Source organism: Lissotriton vulgaris, chromosome 2_1 (genome assembly GCF_964263255.1).
Source record: "Lissotriton vulgaris chromosome 2_1, aLisVul1.2, whole genome shotgun sequence".
NCBI classification, from domain to species: Eukaryota; Metazoa; Chordata; class Amphibia; order Caudata; family Salamandridae; genus Lissotriton; species Lissotriton vulgaris.
In genome coordinates, this window is record NC_141687.1 from 1852850029 (window position 1) to 1852869373 (window position 19345).

Below are 19345 nucleotides of genomic sequence, written 5' to 3' on the forward strand. Positions count from 1 at the left end.
TCGAAGTGTATTTCCTGGCATCCGGTTGCCACTAGATTGCCAAATACCTTGTCAGCCAAGCACCACTTCCCTGTGCGTCGTAACTTCAAGTACTGTTGTGTCCTATACCAAAGGAGGTGTTTGAAAAATCTCTTTGACAGAGGTACAGTTGAGCTGCTGTGAATGTGTGTTGCACCCCTGACGGGCCCTGTCATGACACTCAGCCTGTTCCACGTGCAGTCTACGTGACCTAGTGCCACCTGCGCCCAGCAGTGCGCTATGCACACTTTGTTAGATGACGCTGCTCGCCTCCTACTGCAGGTCCCCTGTGGTTGAGAGGCAGGCAGCTGGCCCAATCTGGAGCTCAACAGTTCAGCCTGATCTGTGATGTGACTAGCAGATCATCTCACATTAGGAGCAATGTAGAATTGTAGCAACCTTGGCTGGGCATATGAGAGTTATTTGATGACTTTAGAGGTCAACTGAGCGATTGAGGTAAATTAAATAAATGGTTGTTAAGACTCCTATGTAATGTGGGTTCGCCTTGCTGGAGGAAAGACTGGATTCTGTTAGAGACATATGGCAGGGAATTAAGCTTTTACCCTTTATTTACAATGGTAGGTAAGTGCATTTGTCCAGAGGGTTTGTCATCATCATGGATAAGTCTGGTCATTCTCCAAATCGGAGAATGGACTTTCAGGAGATCACGGTTGAGACAGAGGCACTGAAGCTCATTAAGTCGCATCATTTCAAGCCATTGTTCTGTAAAAACTCCATTATCAAATATTCCACCCCTGGAAGAGTCTTAGAAAACGTAGGTCTCACATGAACTTGGTACCTCTTCTCACCCTTTATTGACACTGAATTAGCTTTAACATAACACGCTGTTTCTTTGGTCATGACACAGAATGTAGACAGTCCTAGTTCCTATGAAAGGAAGTGTGCCTTTTACTAAGGGCACGAAGGCAAGCATGATCCCACCTTCGGCTATAAACCATTAAGATATTGTTTAATAATCTTTGATTGGGAACTTGATGATGCTTCCAACTTCCAATGCCAGTTTTACAGGATGCTTTCTCATTGTTGCTTAGGAGTAGAGATGATGCAGATCTGATTAGGAAGGCCTGGATGTTGGAGTGCAGTTGCCAACTGCAGAACCACGGGATGTGGAAACCGAACTGATGTTCATGTGAACTGAAAGAGTTACTTCAATGATTCATTTATTCCAAGTTCATGATATGTGACTTTGGCAGTGACATTATTGTGTCCTTCGCAATTAAAATATATATATACATTGCTCGTCTTATGCTTTGATCTAATTTTATTGACCAGTCATTTGAAAGAAAGAGCGTCAACGAGAGGGTGTGTCATTATATTGTATATAAAGTCCTCATTAATAAGTAAAAATTACAACGCACCCATCATATCTGCAATTACATTTTAAAAAATGAGCAACTTTACACAATTTGTTATGCACTGCCTTTTAGGATGAGTAAATTAGGGATCAGTAAATAGCAAAAACCAAGCTTGCAGGACAGAAATGATGTGTCCCAGGGGATGGAGCGTCACTCCCGATCTTTCCCACCCGTGTGATGGCATTCGTGAGGCTCCACCATTTCTGCAGGAGTTTAGCAAGGCATAGACTCACACAGGAAACCTAGAGTTGTTACTGACCTCAAAAGACACAACTTTGGTTTGAACAATGTACCTCGTGAGATATCCTCACTCCTTGCACCTAGTATCGGAATGGCTGGGGCAACCTGGAAATTTGTTAATGAGGAGTTTTTTCTTTTTTGTTTGCAGATGGGAAGCCGATTGCACCGGATGTGATTGTTCTTGGTGAAGCTAACCTCCTCATCGCACATGCTCAGCCACATCACTCTGGGGTCTATGTCTGCCGTGCCAACCGACCACACACCAGGCACTTTGTCAATGCCTCAGCAGAGCTACGGGTGCTTGGTAAGTGCAGGGGTAACTTGGCAGGCAGTGCCTTCAAAACTAAATATGACTCAGCAAATACAGCAGCACATATGTGGCAAGATTGAACAATTCCTTCATGTAGTTGTGTTGGCCACAGTAACACTGGAAACTATATAGGATTTGCTTTACCGAGGGCAGATGGGGAAGGTGTAAGGCTAGAAGAAACCTGTGGTCCTTATCTACTGTCAGAATGCATGCAGCTGAGCTCCACAGCCTCAGTGTATGTTCGAGAAAAAATGCACAAATAGACTCCTGCACAATTCCTAAAATCAAATAGCAATTACATTTGTATTTGCTTTTGAAATAAAGTGTTCACATATTACTTCAACATTGTTTGTGGTCCTATCTAATATCCGTACCAAGAGATAGATGTTATTTTTTTTTATCCCTAATGGCAGTGGTGTATTTTTGGGTATCCTCTCAGTAGTGATTGTCTCACATTATTTTATTTCTCAGCTCCTCCAGTTATCACCCACCATCCCGAGAATGTGTCCCGCCCTCCAGCCAGCACAGCCAGGTTTGTCTGCAATGTAGAAGGAGAGCCCACCCCGTCCATTTTCTGGCTGAAGAATGGCTCGCCAGTCCTGCCCAATGGGCGGGTGAAGACCCCCAGCACCGGCAGCCTGGTCATCACCCAGATTGGACTGGAGGATGCAGGATACTACCAGTGCATCGCAGATAACAGCCTGGGGACAGCATGTGCCACCACTCAGCTGTCCGTCATCGTCCGTGAAGGCTTGCCCAGTGCCCCAAAGGGTGTCACGGCAGTGCCTTTGTCAAGCACCGTGATAGTCGTGTCATGGGAGAGGCCGGAGTATAACAGCGAGCAGATCATCGGATTCTCTCTTCATTACCAGAAAGCCATTGGTAAGTTGGGCTCTGTGAAATAGGTGAAGGATGCATATATTGGACGAAGGCTTCGTACAGTCTGGTGTCTTCTGCATGCAGTATGGTGTATTCTTTCTTTGAAAGTTGGAGGCTTTGCGCAGTGGGTGGAGCCTCCCTGTGGTGGGCGTAGATTATCTGCTTTGGCTGAAGGTTGCCAACTGTGCTCAGGGGCTGTCTGTAGCTGGTGATGGGTTCCTACGGTGGATGGTGACTCAGTACAGTGGGTGGGGGGATCTGTATTGACGGTGAAGGTTACCTGTGGTCTGGAGGTTCAGTATCCCTGTTAGAGACTCTTTTTCCTGAGAAATCAGTCTCTCCCTCTCAACACCATGTTCTTTTATACACTGGCTCGTCAGTGGTCTCTCAGGCTTTCCGAAGTTAATCGGCCTCTTGTGAATCAGCTGAATATTGAGCCTTCCCTTCATCATTAGTTTTGTACACTGCAGTGGAATCTCACTAATTGTTCATAGCTCCATCCTCATACATTGCAGTACAATCTAATTAACTCCACATTACCGAAATGTTACTGTTTAATATTTAATAATTCCCAGGCTAAACTGCTCCTCAGTGAGATCTCATTATCCCCTTAACCATCTTCCTCATCGCAGACTTTACAGTGCATGGGCGAGTTGTCACCCTGTAGACAAGAAACTCATTTTATTCTCTACTGTTCAAAATAAATGAGTTTCTAGCCTCTTTTTATTTAACTTGGGGCTCTGATCCTTCTGCCTGTAACTTGGCCATCTGCCCAGCCTGCCACCTGTGTGTTGCTTTCATTGGAGACTAGTCACTTTGTGTTCTCTGCTGCCTGAAGGGCAGGTAAATGCTTGAAAGCACCTGGCCAGTGGCACGCTTGCTCTAAGAGGCTACTGCCGTGCTCTCTCATACAACATTAATTGCAGGCCTTTCTCGTGGGGGCCTGTTCTGACATCCAGTCATAGTCAGTGATGCTTCAGATGTAGTGGCGTTGGAGTGGGCGTCCTGCTCAGTGTCTCTGGCTCTTTCACGTTCCCCAGCTCGTACTGCACTATACATGTCAACTCTGTTGGAATACATACCATAGCCTTGTTATGTACTTTGTAGTAGTAGTGACTGGGGTTTTACTATAGTCCGCAGCCTGGTACAATGCACCTGTTGATGGTGCCAGACCATGTACACACCAAGCGTGGTTCGGCTTACATTATTGATACTGCGGCACTTGGTGGCCTTGACTGTTCACCTCAAGAAGTCTGAAACTGCTATTGTACTCACTAAGTTTTCACCAGCTAGAGGTAGGCTATATTTTTCTTTGCTGGTGGAAAGATAAGCAGTGTCTCCAGTACCTATGGTTCCCGTCTTTGGCTTTTGGAGCTGCCTGGGTCCTTGTCGGTGCTCAAACTATCGACTTTGTTCCGATAGCTCAGCAGACTCTTGGATGAAGGGACATAACCATTGGCTTCGTGGAGTGTCTTCTTTTACTCCCCTACAAGGCTGTAGTGTGCTTCTCTCACCCTCCACAAGGTTGTATTTGGCCACAGTACTTGGGATTTCCAGTGCCCTCTCCTTCAGTTGTGGCGTAATATCAAGTTCCACTGAGCACAGATGCTGATGGTGGCACCCACTGTCCAGGTTTTGCCATCAAAGGTCTTTGAAGGTGACTCCAGCTAAAGAAAGGCTCCAGGAGTACCAGGCACTGTAGTTATAGGCTGCTTTGGGCTCTTTTCACTGCCCTTCCTCTGTGTTCCTGGACTTGAGCATCTGTATTATCTTGTTCAATTCTAAGCCCACACAGTCTGTCTTGGCACTGCCCATTGAACGTTTGAATGCATGGTTTATATGTTGGCCATCAACACTCGCCTGGCGGGCTACTTACTACAAGAGCAATACATGTGTCTACAGTGTTGTAATGATCCTCCCTGACAACTGCTCTGTCACTAAACATCAGGGGATGCGGCCCATCAGTACCTCATCCCTAAGACTGTGCTCACACCCTCTTTAGGCACAGGAACATCATAGAGTTGCATTCAGTATTTTTTCTTTAAATGCCTCCCTAGCTTGTGACTTGTGTTCTAGGCAAGTTTACAAGTATAACAGCCAAGGAGGTCCTTCGACTGGCACGAAGTGTTAGTCTTGTTCACAGGATACCACTGTCCGGCGGTCCTCTCAGGACGTTGATTCTGGTTCATGGACCATGAACTGGTTCCACATATTCAGGCCATTTGATTCTGCAACTTAAAGCCACAACTTCTCACATCTCAGGTTCTCCAAGTCATAAGCACGAATCCAGTCAGCTTTTCAAGTTGATAAGTGATGTACTAATTGAGTTAGTTAAAAACATCAGCAAACACTATTATTACTCCCACCTTGAGTTTAGTTTGCACACCTTTCACAGGAATTCTTCGGGTGGTCCTACAAATTGTTTCTCCATGTCTTTCTATGTTGATGTTGGTGTAGTGTCAATAAGGCTGTCCTGTCGGGATGAGCAGTACTGACCGGTGCAGTACTGGTGCAGACACAGTGATGACAACTATATTCTTAGTTGATTCAGGAGGTGTCCCTGTGGGTGGTGGGGAGGTACTGTGCTGCCTCACATGAACTGCTGCTTTGCCATTGGCTATATTTCAAAGGTCCCATTAAAGGAATTTGGTCACAAGTCATCTGTCCTATGTTTGATTTTCATGGATGTTCATTCCAGTTTTTACTGTTGGACGGTAGTCCACATATGGCACAGTACTCCGGCTTTGTCTTTTTCGCTTCATGTATAGTGAAGGACCATCAAGGAGGATGGATGCTGTGTTACTAGCCTCAGTACGTATGTGTAATTTTCATTGCTTGGAGTCCAAGGCTTTATCGTCATTGTTCTGTATTTCTGCTCACGTCGACTCTTGTTCAACAGCCATCTACTGCGCATTTTCTAGACTGATATTTATAAGACAAGAGTGAAAGAGGGATAGAGCCATGTAATAGGCAAAGAGAATGATAAAACGAATACAAAGGCAGAATTCCTTTGTCATGCTGGTAGGTACAATCTCCGTCTCCTGTGTGAGGATTTACTTTCATAAAGAAAGCGCTGTATCGAGGGCACTCAAGCGCCTCAGTGAAGCTCCAGTCGTTGCCCAATATCATTGCTTTATGTACTTCACTGGAGACTCATTCATACAACCAAACCATACAGTCTAGTGGAGTTACTTATTCCACAGACGACAGCACGCGTACACTCCAGAGGAGCATCAGAGTTTGCCCCACTTCACAGCCTTCAGATATTTCAGTGGTGTTTCACTTATTCACCCCAGCCCCGTCTTCGTAACCCTCAGTGCACTCTCATTCATTCCCTCCAAATGTTGTTCAGTCGCATCACTGATATATTCAACCAGACTAAAGCGGTCCCTCACACCCCTGACTTGCTGGTCTTTTCCAGTATCTCAGTGTACAATTTTTATGCACGACAAATATACTGTCTGTATTTATCTAGTTATCCTGCCTCCTTCTACTGATCTTCAGCCCACAAGTAGACCAATAGGACGTATGTATCTGGTAGGAATTTGGTTACCATTACTCAGTGAGAAGAAGTTATTATCCCTTGCATATATATCTCTCGGCACTGTTCATCCCATGATGTAAAGGATGTGGTGCTCTTGCAGGAGACATATAATGAATGCTGCACTCATTCCCTACTTGATGTCCTGAGCTCTGTCTTCTAGGCACAGACAACATTGAGTACCAGTTTGCGGTGAATAACGACACCCTTGAGTTCCACGTCAAAGACCTGAAGCCGAGCACCACCTATGTCTTCTATGTCGTTGCATACTCCCAGCTGGGGGCCAGCCGCTCTTCCTCGCCCGTCACCGTGAAGACCTGGGATGATGGTAAGTGGCATCACCCGCTGCATGGTTTGTGAGACTGTTTGTTTTCCAAACAATCACACTCTAGGAGAATCTAAAATTAGATTAACAATATTAATAACTTGCCTTTATATAACACACAATACTGCAATCTGGATATTAATACAGGCTGTGTGTTAACTAATTATTGGTACTTATTTGAAAGATAGGAAGTTGAAAGGAGGAGTCTTTGTCATCCATCAGGTCACACACAAAGTATCCATTCAACTAAATTAGCCATCATGGGGGTTCCCACTTTAATTACCTTTTAATTGTGATTTTAAATAGTTTTTACCAACATGGTTTATCCCTGAATAGGCAGCCTATGCTACATGTTCTGGTAAATGTTTCTCTTCTCTTGTGAATATAATGCGGATAGAGATAGAGGGCACAGGCCAATAACAATCCTTTTTCATAGAACAGCTGGTCTAAAATTGTAAAATAACCACCTTTCTACCACTGCTCTGGCCAAAATGGAGGAAGCAGGGTAAGCCCCCTTCGCCACGGCAATGCTAGTTCTTGTGTTTATTTCCCCTGACATGTCTTTCCCTATTAAAAAACATAAAATAAAATGAAAGTGTCTCAAAGGAAATTGTAGGAGAACAGAAGGATATCTCATTTGCGCACACTGCAGCAAGGGTGTCTGGATTCTAAAATACTGTGTTGAGCTTGCATGAAGGGGTGAGGACACCGTGGTGGGATGTGCAGTCCAGACCAGTTCTGTTCTGTCAAGGCAATTTGGTGTACCCCCTTGTATGTGCAGGTTCGACCTCAACAACCAACTAGACCACAAAACTGCATCCCTCCTAGACAATATCCACAGCATAGGACTTTGCCAGATAGTGACCAAACCCTCGCACTCAGCGGGACACACCCTCAACCCTCTCTTCACAACAGGAAACTCCATCACTTTCAGCTACACCACAGAACTCCCATGGACAGACCATTGATGCACCCATTTTACCTTAAGATCACCCACCATCCTCAGACACCATCTCCGGCTCCCACGAAGAAACTGGACCAAACCAGCTCACCTCCACACTCACCAACTCAACCTGACCACCACAGAAGACTGCACCCCCCAACACCGCCGCCCAAACTCTACAGAAATGGATCACCGACAGCGTCAACACCATAGTCCCCCTCAAGAAGAAAAACAACTCACGCACCAAGAAGGCCAGATGGTTTACCCCCAAACTCTGAAAGTCCAGGCAAACCTGCCATCGCCTCGAGAAGACCTGGAGGAACTCCAAATCCACAGAAGCCCACAACAACTTCAAAGCCGCCAGCACCATCCCCCTCTAGCTCATCAGAAACACGAGGAAAGCTGCAATTGAAGACAGAATCTCCACATATGCACACAACAGCAAAGAACTCTTCAAAATCATCATGGAGTTCAGCCAACCCGCCCTGCGACTCAACGGACATCCCCCCTCACAAGACCTCTGCAACAAACTCAGCACCTTCTTCCACCGCAAAATCAAGAACATCTACGACAACTTTGACGAAGACAACCAACACACGGAACCCCCAGCTACCACCCTGACGCTTTGAAGCCAACGATTGACAGCTGTACAGCCCGCACGACCGAAGACACACTGAAGACGATAAAGTCAATCCACTCCGGGGCCCCCACGGACCCCTGCCTCCACCACATCTTCTACAGAGCCGCCGACACCATCGCACCCATGCTTCAACCACACCATCAACCGCTCCCTGGAGAACGCCTCATTCCCCGATGACTGGAAACACAGAGATCAACCCCCCCTCCTAAAGAAGTCCTCGGCGGAACCCCACCAACCACAAAAAGTACAGACCCATCTCCCTGCTCCCTTTCCCAGCTAAAGTCACCGAGAAAGCCATCAACAGCCAACTCGCCACCTTCATCGAAGAACACAACCTCCTCGACCCGTCACAATCCGGCTTCAGAAAAAAGTACAGCAGAGAAACCGCCCTCCTCGCCTCAACAGACAACATCCGCTCCCTACTGGACAAAGGAGAAATTGTAGCCCTCATCCTACTCAACATCTCGGCGGCCTTCGACACCCTGATACGCAGACTCCACGACGCAGGTATCCGGGACAAGGCCCTTGACTGGATCTACTCCTTCCTCTCCGGCAGAATAGAGCGGGTCAGATTCCCCCCCCCCCTTCCTCTCGGACCCTACACCAACCACCTCCGGAGTCCCCCAGGGGTCCTCCGTCAGCCAAATGCTCTTCAACTTCGACATGGCTTCCCTTACCCCCATCTTCAGAACCTACGAACTCAACATTGTCTCTTACACGGACGACACCCAACTCATCCTCTCCCTTTCCAACGAAGCCAACACAGCCAAACGCAACTTCCAAGAATGCATGGAAGCTGTCGTCAAATGGATGAAAAGCAGCTCCTTACAACTCAACACCGACAAAACAGAAGTACTCATCATGGGCCCACACCCTGACGCCTGGAACGGCACCTGGTGGCCCACTGCCCCCAGCAGCTCACCCGGTCCCACTGACCACTCAACCAACCTTGGAATCATCCTGGACTCTGATCTCAAAATGGACCGGCAAATCAACTCTGTCATATCCTCCTGCTTCCACATCCTATGCCTCCTACGTAAGTCCTTCAAATGGATCCCCCTCAAGCACAGAAAAATTGTCACTACTCTCTCGTCACCAGCCGACTTGACTGCGGCAACGCACTCTTTGTCGGAATAAACAAAAACCTCAACAAAACATCCAGAACGCTGCCGCAAGACTGGTCCTCAACTTACCACAACACTGCCACATCTCCCAACACCTGCGCACACTCCACTGGCTCCCTGTCAAGGCAAGATTCACCTTCAAGATCCTCACCCACACACACAAAGCCCTCCACAAGACCGGACCAGCATACCTCAACAGCTGCATCAACTTCCATGGACCCCAAAGAACCCTAAGATCAGCCCAGCTCTCCTACGCCATGGTCCCCGGCACCAGAATAGACCAGATCAGGAGGCCGCTCCTTCTTGCCCCACCACTTCACCTCAGGCAGACAACATCACTCCCCACCTTCACGAGAAACCTCGAGACCTGACTCTTCGACAGACCCCCTCCTTGATGGACTGGATCCTGCACTCCCTCCCCCCTCCTCCTCTCCAGCGCTTTGAGACCCTTACGGGTGAGGAGTCGTGCTTTAACAAATCCATGATTGATTAATTGAGTGTCAGATGTCTGAGAGCCTCCACTGACCATTCTGGTAATATAGTGTTTACTTTTCCTTTCTCTGATTCAAAACTGAAGGCGTTCTGTAACATGATACTGTTGCTATGGGTATAGCAGAGTGTAAAAGGATAAGGCTGCAGTAAGTCAATATTTTATTGCACATGTAAATAAAAACAATTGCTTGGGTTACAAACTACATTTTTCGAGTATTTCAAAAATTAACACAGACATTAGGACTCACGAGACCAACTACTGCACCCAGTAAAAAAAAGCCTGCAGTACTTACCAGGTGTAGTTTTGCTTACCCATTCCGAGTACTACTCCATGTAATGAGAGATAATTTGCTAATAGCACCTTTTTCCATGTTTAGAGTTTCAAAACTCAGAATAATGGGAGCTTTTCCTATATAAATTCTACCAGGTTTCCCTGACAAATGTGTGCTGGGAAAAAAGGAAAATCTTCACTCTATACTTTATCCGTATATTTGTTAATATGTGCTCCAAAATGCACCATTGGGCTCCTGGCGCAATCACCACGGGATTACGGCAACTCTTTACGATCGCTTGATGCGGAATACATTTGCCTAAATGTATTGCGTTTTCCTCAATGAACACCAGAGGGCAGTGGCAGTCCGTGATCCTTAATCCCTGCTTCTGCCATCCCACAATGTTCTTGTTTATTTGTGTGAAAAGCACCTTCTTGCTTCAAAAGGGAGCCTGCGCCTTTCCCATGATGAAGTAAAGGAACATACAGAGGCACTGTGCTGCTCTCAATTAGGGAAGAGTTTACACAGCAAACCAGCTGCTTTTAGTCTTGCGTTCCTTCGAGGCCGCTGCATTGATAGTTGAAGTGTAGAGTCCTGGCTATTGGCAGTGACACCCTTTGAGGGTCACAATTAATTTCTTTTGGAGGGGGGACGGGGGTAGGAAGGGGTGTTGGGCTGCAATACCTACTCAGCAGGTCAGTGACAACTCAGAAAATGGCAAAATATTAATCAAGTGTATACAAATAAAAAAGCAAAATTGGAATTTGTAAAACATTCTGTTATGTATAGGAATTTGAAACCAGGGGCTAAAAATGTATTTACTCCAAACTTACCATTAAAATTAACTGTTTGATTTATTTTTTGATTTGTTTGTGAATTAAATAAAATGTAGAATTTGTGTGTAATTGTTTAATGAATGAATGCTTGTTTCTGTATTGTTGATGTATTTTTTTTAAAGTTCAAATCATCAGAAATGCTTAGGCCGAGTTCCCAGCTTCCAGTAGTGACTCAATGGAGATCCGTCGGTTGCAGTAATGATTAAGTGGGGGCCCAGAGCCGTCTAATGAGAATGAACATTTTACTATCTTACCATGACAGAAATATCTATATTTTATGAATGGAACAGAGATACAAAGTATGTTTTCTATTTTTGTTATTCTTGCCAGTCCACAAGTAAGCATTGGCAAAGCCAAAAGTCCCCGCCTATGATAGAGTTATTGGCTTTGGCAATGTGTTTTAGCCATGTTGTATACCAGTGTGCCTGCTGCTCACCATGGCTATAAGTGGATGGGCTGTGGTGGAGTGTATTAGATTGGAGTGGTATAGTTTAGAGTTGGGTAGATTGGAGTGTGGTGATCTGGAGTGTGCTTGATTGTAGTGGAGTGCAATGGATTGGAGTGGGTAGAATGGTGTAGATTGGAGTGAAGTGGGGTAGATTGGAGTGGAGTGGGGTAGATTGGGTGGAGCAGATTGGGGTGGGGTAGATTGGAGTGGAGTGGGGTGAATTGGAGTGGAGTGGGGTAGATTGGGGCTGAGAAGAGTGGAGTGAGGGTAGATTGGAGTATAATGGGGGCAGTGGAACATATTGGGGTAGATTGGGATAGATTGGAGTGGGGTACATTGGAGTGGGATAGATTGGAGTGGGATGAGGTGGAGTAGGGTAGATTGTAGTGGGTAGATTGGAGTGGAGTGAGGTAGATTAGGGTGGAGATGGGTAGGTTGGAGTGGAGTAGATTGGAGTCAGGTAGAGTGGGGTAGATTTGATTGTAGTGGATTGGGGTGAATCGAGGTAGACTGTAGTATTTGTATTTGTATTTATTTTATTTGTAAAGCGCTAACATTCATCCTGAAAGGACATCACGGCGCTGAGGAAAAATTGCAGATGATTTGACAGCGGCACTAGTTGAGAATTATTGATCTGGCCTGGGGAAGAGGAATGTTTTTAATTGTTTCCTAAATGCAAGGAAGCAGACAGTTGTTCTGAGTTTAGGGGGTAACTCATTCCACTTTGTTGTGGCAATGTGAGAGAAGGCCCGCTCTCCTATCCTGACAGTCCGAGCTCGGGTGATGGATGCTCTTCCTGACGTCATAGATCGTAGATTTCTAGAGGGTTTATGAAATCTGATCATGTCATGTAGGATGATGGGGCCTGTATCGTGGAGTACTTTGTGTGAAATACACATCAGTTTGAAAATGGCTCGTTGTCGCATTGGAAGCCAATGAAGCTCACGCATGCAGTTTTTGGCTGAGTCGTATTTTCTTTTATTACAGATGGCTTTGGCAGCGGCATTCTGAACCATCTGTAATTTGGAGAAGAGGTAGTCTGCCATTCCCACAAACAGTGAATTACCGTAGTCCAACCTACTCATCAATAGTGATTGGACTAGTGTTTTCCTGCAATCTGTCGGAACCCAGGGGAAGACTCGTCTAAGCATCTTCAGAAGGCCGAAGCCTCTGCCACAAACTATTGAAACATGGGATTTCATGGATAAGTCCTTATCCAGTGTTATTCCTAAATTTTTGGCTTTTGTAGTAGGATTGGGAGGCAAGCCCAAGTCGCTTGGCCACCAGCTGTTGTCCCAGACCTGTGTGCCTCTGCCGAACAATAGAATTTCAGATTTGTCAGCATTTAGTCTGAGACAGTGGTCCTGCATCCAAGTTGCCAGTTCAGTCAGGCAGTTCGTCAATCTAGTTTTAGAGTCATCATTTTCATCAATGGTGACCATCAGCTGGGTGTCGTCCGCATAGGAGCACATTTCGACACCCCACTTTTTACCGATGGTTGCCAACGAGGAGACGAGCACGTTGAACAGGGTTGGGCTCAACGACGCCCCCTGGGGAACTCCGTATTTTATAGGTCGCGGAGGGGATGTATAGTCACCCAGGCGAACTGATTGGGTTCGATCAGCTAGGAACGATTGTAACCATCCTAATGCTTTGTCTTGAATTCCTTTCTCTGCCAGGGTGTTCAACAATTGATGGTGGGGTACGGTATCAAAAGCCGCTGATAAATCAAGGAGTATCAGAGCGACTGTACTACCTTGATCCACCTTGGTCCTAATACTGTCTGTCACCGCTAAGAGTGTAGTTTCGGTGCTATTGTTTGTCCGGAACCCTGTCTGTGAAGCGTCCAGCAAACCGTTAACTTCCAAAAATGTGGAAAGTCGTCTGTTGACCAACTTCTCCAGGACCTTTGATAAGTAAGGTAACTGGGATATTGGTCTGTAATTGGCTGGATTGTTAACGTCTGCCCCAGCCTTCTTTACTAGAGGGGTAACTAGGGCCTGTTTCCATGATTTTGGGAATTCGGCAGAACTAAGGGAGAGATTGAGTGCTCTAGTAACTACTGGACATATTACAGGGGTAAGCTGGGAGAAAATGTGATGTGGACATGGGTCAAGTGGTGAACCAGACTTGACCTCAAGCATGACTTTTTCTACCTCCTCTTCTGAAAAAGGGCCAAAACTGTGACAGATGGTATGTGCAACGGTTGGTACATATTGTTCGTTTTTTTCCGTCCTTGGTTTTGGAAAAGGAGGCATAGATGGTATCAATTTTTTCGCAGAAAAAATCATTGAGCTTGTTGCAGTTCTCCTGTGAGGGAGTAAGATGTAAGGAGAGATTGGTTGGGTTGCATAATTCTCTAACAATTTTAAAAAGTTCTTTTGATGAATTTTTATTCTCGGATACTCTGCGTGTGAAGTAATCCTTTTTTGCCTTTCTGATCGTTCTGTGATAGAGTGTTTGAGCTTTCCTGAAGCTGTATTTGGTCTCATCTGTCTTGGATACTCTCCATTTATGCTCAAGGGAGGTGCAGTTTCTTTTTAAGAGTTTAAGCTCAGGTCCGTACCATCTCTCTGATTTTTTGTTGCCTGGTTTGTGACGGGATTGGGTGGTCGAACAATGTTCAAGTGCATTTTTAATGTTATTATGAAGGAGGTCTATTTCTTCATGAATATTAGTACTTGTACAAGAGGGGTGTGAGAAATGATTACTGAATTTATCAAGTGTGAAAGATTTCCAATTTCTCATGTTTGCTGTGAATGCACTGTGTTTTTTGGTCTGGGGGATGGGGAGATTAATGCGGAAGGTGATCATATAATGATCGGTCCATACCAATGGGGTTAAAGGGTCGATGTCAATAGATTCGATATTAGAAAACATCAAATCTAATGTATGTCCTGCAATGTGTGTTGGTTGATGGACTCTCTGAGATAGCTGCAGGATAGCCATGTCTTCCACTAATAGGTTCGTCAAGGAGCTACTGCTGTTGTCCAGATGTATATTGAAATCTCCAAGGAGGAGGATGTTCTTGTTCTTCAAACAGACAGGCATGATCTGTGTGAGTAATTGTGAACTAAAATTTAATGTGCAGCCTGGGGGATTATAGATTAAAATGCCTCCGAATAGCACATCGGTGTTTATGGACACCGTAAATGCCAGAACTTCGTAGTCTTCAACCGGCACGATACTCTCTTGTCTGCATGAAAGGTGGTCTCTGAACAGTAGAGCTACACCGCCACCCTTTTTCTTGACTCTGTTAACATTCAGTATCTTATAGTTGGGGGAAGGGCTGTGACTATATCTGGGATGTTGTGGTCATCAAGCCATGTTTCAGATAAACACACTAAATCAGGTTGATGTTCATTAAGAAGGTCCCAGATGTACGTGGAATGCTTGGGTAGCGATCTTACGTTCGTATAGATGCATTTAAGAGGAAATGTGGGTAGATGTAATTTCACAGGGTTCAATGTAAGGGTACTTTCCCATCTACAGTTGTAACAGCTGAATGGGCCGTAAGTATCCATCGGACCCCTGTGAGCACAATCGAATGTATTTGTGGACGTCTTACCAATCAAATCCAGCAGTTCGCGGCTTGTATAGGTAATGTTTCCACTCGAGTCTGGTGCCTCCCTGGTGATTTGGGCAGAGGTCGTGGCCCCTGTCCCCGGTCGGCCGCGGACGGGCGCAGACGGGCTTGGCTTAGGCGCGGCTTCGGCGCGCATTCGTCGCGCCCGCTGCGCTCGTCCGCTGCGCTTCCGGTACATGCACATATTTATGTGGGTCTACTAAGGAGGGGGTGTGGCCTTGAAGTGGGCGTGGCCCAGTCAGGACGTGGGTAGTGGCGCTTGTTGTCAGATCGGCGTTTTCGCCCTTTCCAGCGCTCGTTAGCTGGGCAAAGGGGGTGCCTGCACACTTTAATCGTGTAGCAGGAAGGTGAGTGCGTGTATTTTAAAAAAGAGCTTTCCAATTTTTCAAAACAGAACAAGTGCGAGATCTAACGTCTCCCGGCTGTGCCTCAGGAGATTGTCAATGTTGTCTGCGCGATTGCTTATTCAGCGCGCTTTTTATCACAAGCAGCGGGGGCGTGGCCTTGAAGTGGGCGTGGCCCAGTCAGGACGTGGGTAGTGGCGCTTGTTGTCAGATTGGCGTTTTCACCCTTTCCAGCGCTCGTTAGCTGGGCAAAGGGGGTGCCTGCACACTTTAATCGTGTAGCAGGAGGGTGAGTGCGTGTATTTTAAAAAAGAGCTTTCCAATTTTTAAAAACAGAACAAGTGCGAGATCTAACGTCTCCCGGCTGTGCCTCAGGAGATTGTCAATGTTGTCTGGAGTGGGGTAGATTTGATTGTAGTGGATTGGGGTGAATCGAGGTAGACTGTAGTTGAGAGGAGTAGATGGAGTGGGATAGATTAGGGTAGATTGAAGTGGGTGGATTGGGGAAGTTTGAGGTAGATCATAGTAGATTGGTGTATATTGGTTTGGAGTGGCGGTGGTAGACTGGGTAGTGAGGAATGGATTGAGTTAGAGTGGAGTAGGGTAGCTTCGGGTGGATTGAATTGGGTGGGGTAAGTTTGAGTAGAGTGAAGTGGGGTAGAGTCAGTGGGTAGAGTGGAGTGTGGTAGATTGGAGTGGGGTGGATTAGAGTAGGATAGATTGAAGTAGAGTGGAATAGATTGGGGTAGAGTGGAGTGGGGAAGATTGAGGTGGATTGGGTTGGAGTGGGGTAGATTAAAGTTGACTGAGGTAGATTAGATTGAATTGGAGTAGAGTAGATTGAAGTGGAGTGGGGTAGACTGAAGTGGAATGGGATAGATTGGAGTGGAGCAGGGTAGATTGGGTGGAGTAGGGTATATTGGTGTGGGGTGGAATGGAGTGGATTGGGGCAAATTGGATTGGGGTGGGGTTGAGTGGGGTAGATTGGGGTGTAGCGGGGTAGATTGAGGTGGAGTGAGGTTTATGGGGGTGGAGTGGGGTAGACTGGGGTAGATTGGGGTGCAGTAAAGTAGATTAGGAATGAGTTGATGGGACTGGAGAGGGGTATAATGAATGGAGTAGAGTAGGTTGGGGTGGAGTGGAGTGGATTGGGATAGATTGGAGTGGGACGGGGTAGAATACGGAGTAGTAGGGTAGTTTATAGTGGGGTAGATTGGAGTGAGGTGGAGTAAATGTAAATGTAAATGTCAAGGTATTTGTAGAGCACACTGCCACCAAGCGGTTTCCTGGCGCTATTACTCATACCGCTGTGGAACCCTTCCTGGCTTTCCCTGTGAAGTGTCCACTCCCGGGCACCCCTCAGGGTAAAGTCAGGCATCCTAGCGCTGTTTGGGCCGGTGTGGAGGTTAAGCAAGCTATTGCCCAGAGTTGCAGCGTGGGGCCCATGATTAGAATGGGCACCGAGGCGAGAATGGTCAGGTCCGAGGAAATTGAGCCCAAGACCCGCCGAGGCGGGAATTGAACCCTGGTCCCAGGCCAGAACTCTGCATCAGGGTCTGCCACTCTAACCATTGAGCCACACTCCTCCACAGGAGTGAGGTGGCAAGAGGTAGATTGTAGCTAGGTGGTGTAGATTTAGGTGGAGTGAGATGGATTGGGGTAGAGTAGAGCAGCCTGGCTTAGATTGGAATGGAGTGGGGTAGACTGGAGTGGAGTGAGGGAGATCGGACTAGATTGGAGTATATTCATTTGGAGTGGGTAGATTGGGGTATAGTGGTGTGGGGTAGATTAAGTGGAGTAGATTAGAGTAAAATGAAGTAGGGTAGACCAGAGTGGGGTAGATTGGGGTTAAGTCAGTGGGTAGATTGGAGTGGATTGGGGTAGATTGGAATGGAGTGGGATAGAATGATGTGTAGTGGGGTAGATTGGAGTAGATTTGGGCAGATTGGAGTGAGATAGATTGGGTAGATTGGAGTTGAGTGAGCTACGATTTGGGTAGATTGGAGTATATTAGTGTAGATTGGAGTGTGTAGGGTAGATTGGAGTGCAGTGTGATAGAGTGTGTTAGACTGGAGTGGTTGGGTAGAATGGGGTAGATTGGAGTGGAGTGGGTAGAGTAGAATGGGGTAAATTAACCGCTCTTTCAGTGGAATCCATATAAGAATAAGGACACAGGTTTTAAGGTAACATTGATTAACTGCAGCACTGCCTAAAATTGAGACACGTTAAGAAGGCAACAAAGGCAGCCTCCAAATACAGGCGCAGTCATACGGACTGCTTTAATAGTTCTTGCCATTTATTTGTTTGTGTAAAAGGAAGTTGTGAATCCCAAAAGAAATTAAGGCAAAAACAAACAAACAAACGTGCAATTCATACAACGAATGTAAGTTAAAAGCAACTCAAAGGTTTTGGCAAAAGGAAGAACCAAACTGTGAAAAACAAGAGTCCATGGCATTTGCGTGTTACTGTTTACTGTAAAAGGAATCGCTGTATTCCAAACAACAACAAAAATGCCGGTCAGAAAAAATGAAAATAAAGTACCCTGAAACAGAGTGTGAGCAGCAGATGGACACAACAACAAAAACTAAATTAATTGGTACTTGGTTCATGCTCCTGAGAAATAAAAGGAAGTGATGTGACGCATATTGTGGCCAATTAGGAGGCAGCTAAAAAGAATGATAATCAAGCCAGAAAATGGTAAGTAATGGTCGGGCTCAAAGCCCTTTACTGTATACAATACTCCTCGTAGTAGCAGCATATGTTCGTTGTTAGGGAAGACCTTACAATACATAAAACTAGAGTCAAATTAAAATGCTTCTCTTTGCTTGTCCAAAGAGTCCTGCCCTACTTGAACGCTTCCACATTGTGGTTTGTCATAGGAAAATTATCCTCTTATAAACCAAAATTGTTTGGTTACCCATACCACCAGACATAAGATCAGCAGAATATTTCCCAACACAAGCACCCTTGTGTATGTGAGATTCAAACCCTCATCCAAAGTGTCAGTGTTCATAGGAGTTTCAGGCAGACCTGTACCTCACGGGACGTGTACCTCATCCAAAAGATCCACTCCCTTCCAGGCCTTGTGGAAGCCTTCCAGTCTCTCTGCTTCAGTCCTTTTGCCAGTACTAACTGGAGTGTGATTCTTCATGGTTTCCCTTGTATTCCTTCAGAAGATTAAAGAGAGGGGTGGAAGGATGTGGGTATTTTACGGTTGCCTCGGATGGGGGTGGAAGATAACAGGACCATTACCCTGCTAAATTAACTTCCAAAGCATCTCAGGTTCACGTCTCTAAAATGGGAATTTAATTCTCAGTTGCGTGACTTCACTGCCGAGGTGCCCCACCCAAAGACCACCACAACCACACATTTCGGAGAAGCAGCACAAATCCTCAACATGGACCACTGGTCCCTCCTGCTAGGTTTGTCTCAGCATCACCTCCCACAGAAGTGGAGAGTAGAAAAAAGGAGCCAATAGAAACAAGCATTTACAATGCATTGGTCTTGGCATCATTAAAGGTAGAGCTATTGGCATTGCTCATGACATTTCTTTTTTTTTTTTTAAATCATCAATGGCATTGTCATTTAGATTGCCAATAGCTTAATATTTAAATAAATGGCATTGTCATTTAGATTGCCAATAGCTTACGACAGCACACAGCACTCTGCCCCCGTCAGCACACAGCCCCCGTCAGCACACAACCCCCGTCAGCACACAGCCCCCGTCAGCACACAGACCCCGTCAGCACACAGCTCCCGTCAGCACACAGCACACTGCGCTTGTCAGCACACAGCCCCCGTCAGCACACAGCCCCCGTCAGCACACAGCGCTCGTCAGCACACAGCGCTCGTCAGCACACAGCGCTCGTCAGCACACAGCACACAGCACTCGACAGCACACAGCACTCGACAGCACACAGCACTCGACAGCACCGCCCATTGTCATTCTGTCTGGGCTAATTGCCACATAT

General features: G+C 46.2%; 1 protein-coding gene across 1 annotated transcript in view; it reads left to right on the forward strand.

Moving 5' to 3' along the window:
• Window positions 1–19345, forward strand: part of IGDCC4 (immunoglobulin superfamily DCC subclass member 4) — a 732192-nt gene that overhangs the window by 571723 nt on the left and 141124 nt on the right. The window contains exons 6-8 of the mRNA XM_086958027.1: window positions 1783–1938; window positions 2416–2826; window positions 6528–6692. Of these exons, the coding sequence (XP_086814153.1) occupies window positions 1783–1938; window positions 2416–2826; window positions 6528–6692 (732 nt within the window). The remainder of the gene's footprint in view (window positions 1–1782; window positions 1939–2415; window positions 2827–6527; window positions 6693–19345) is intronic.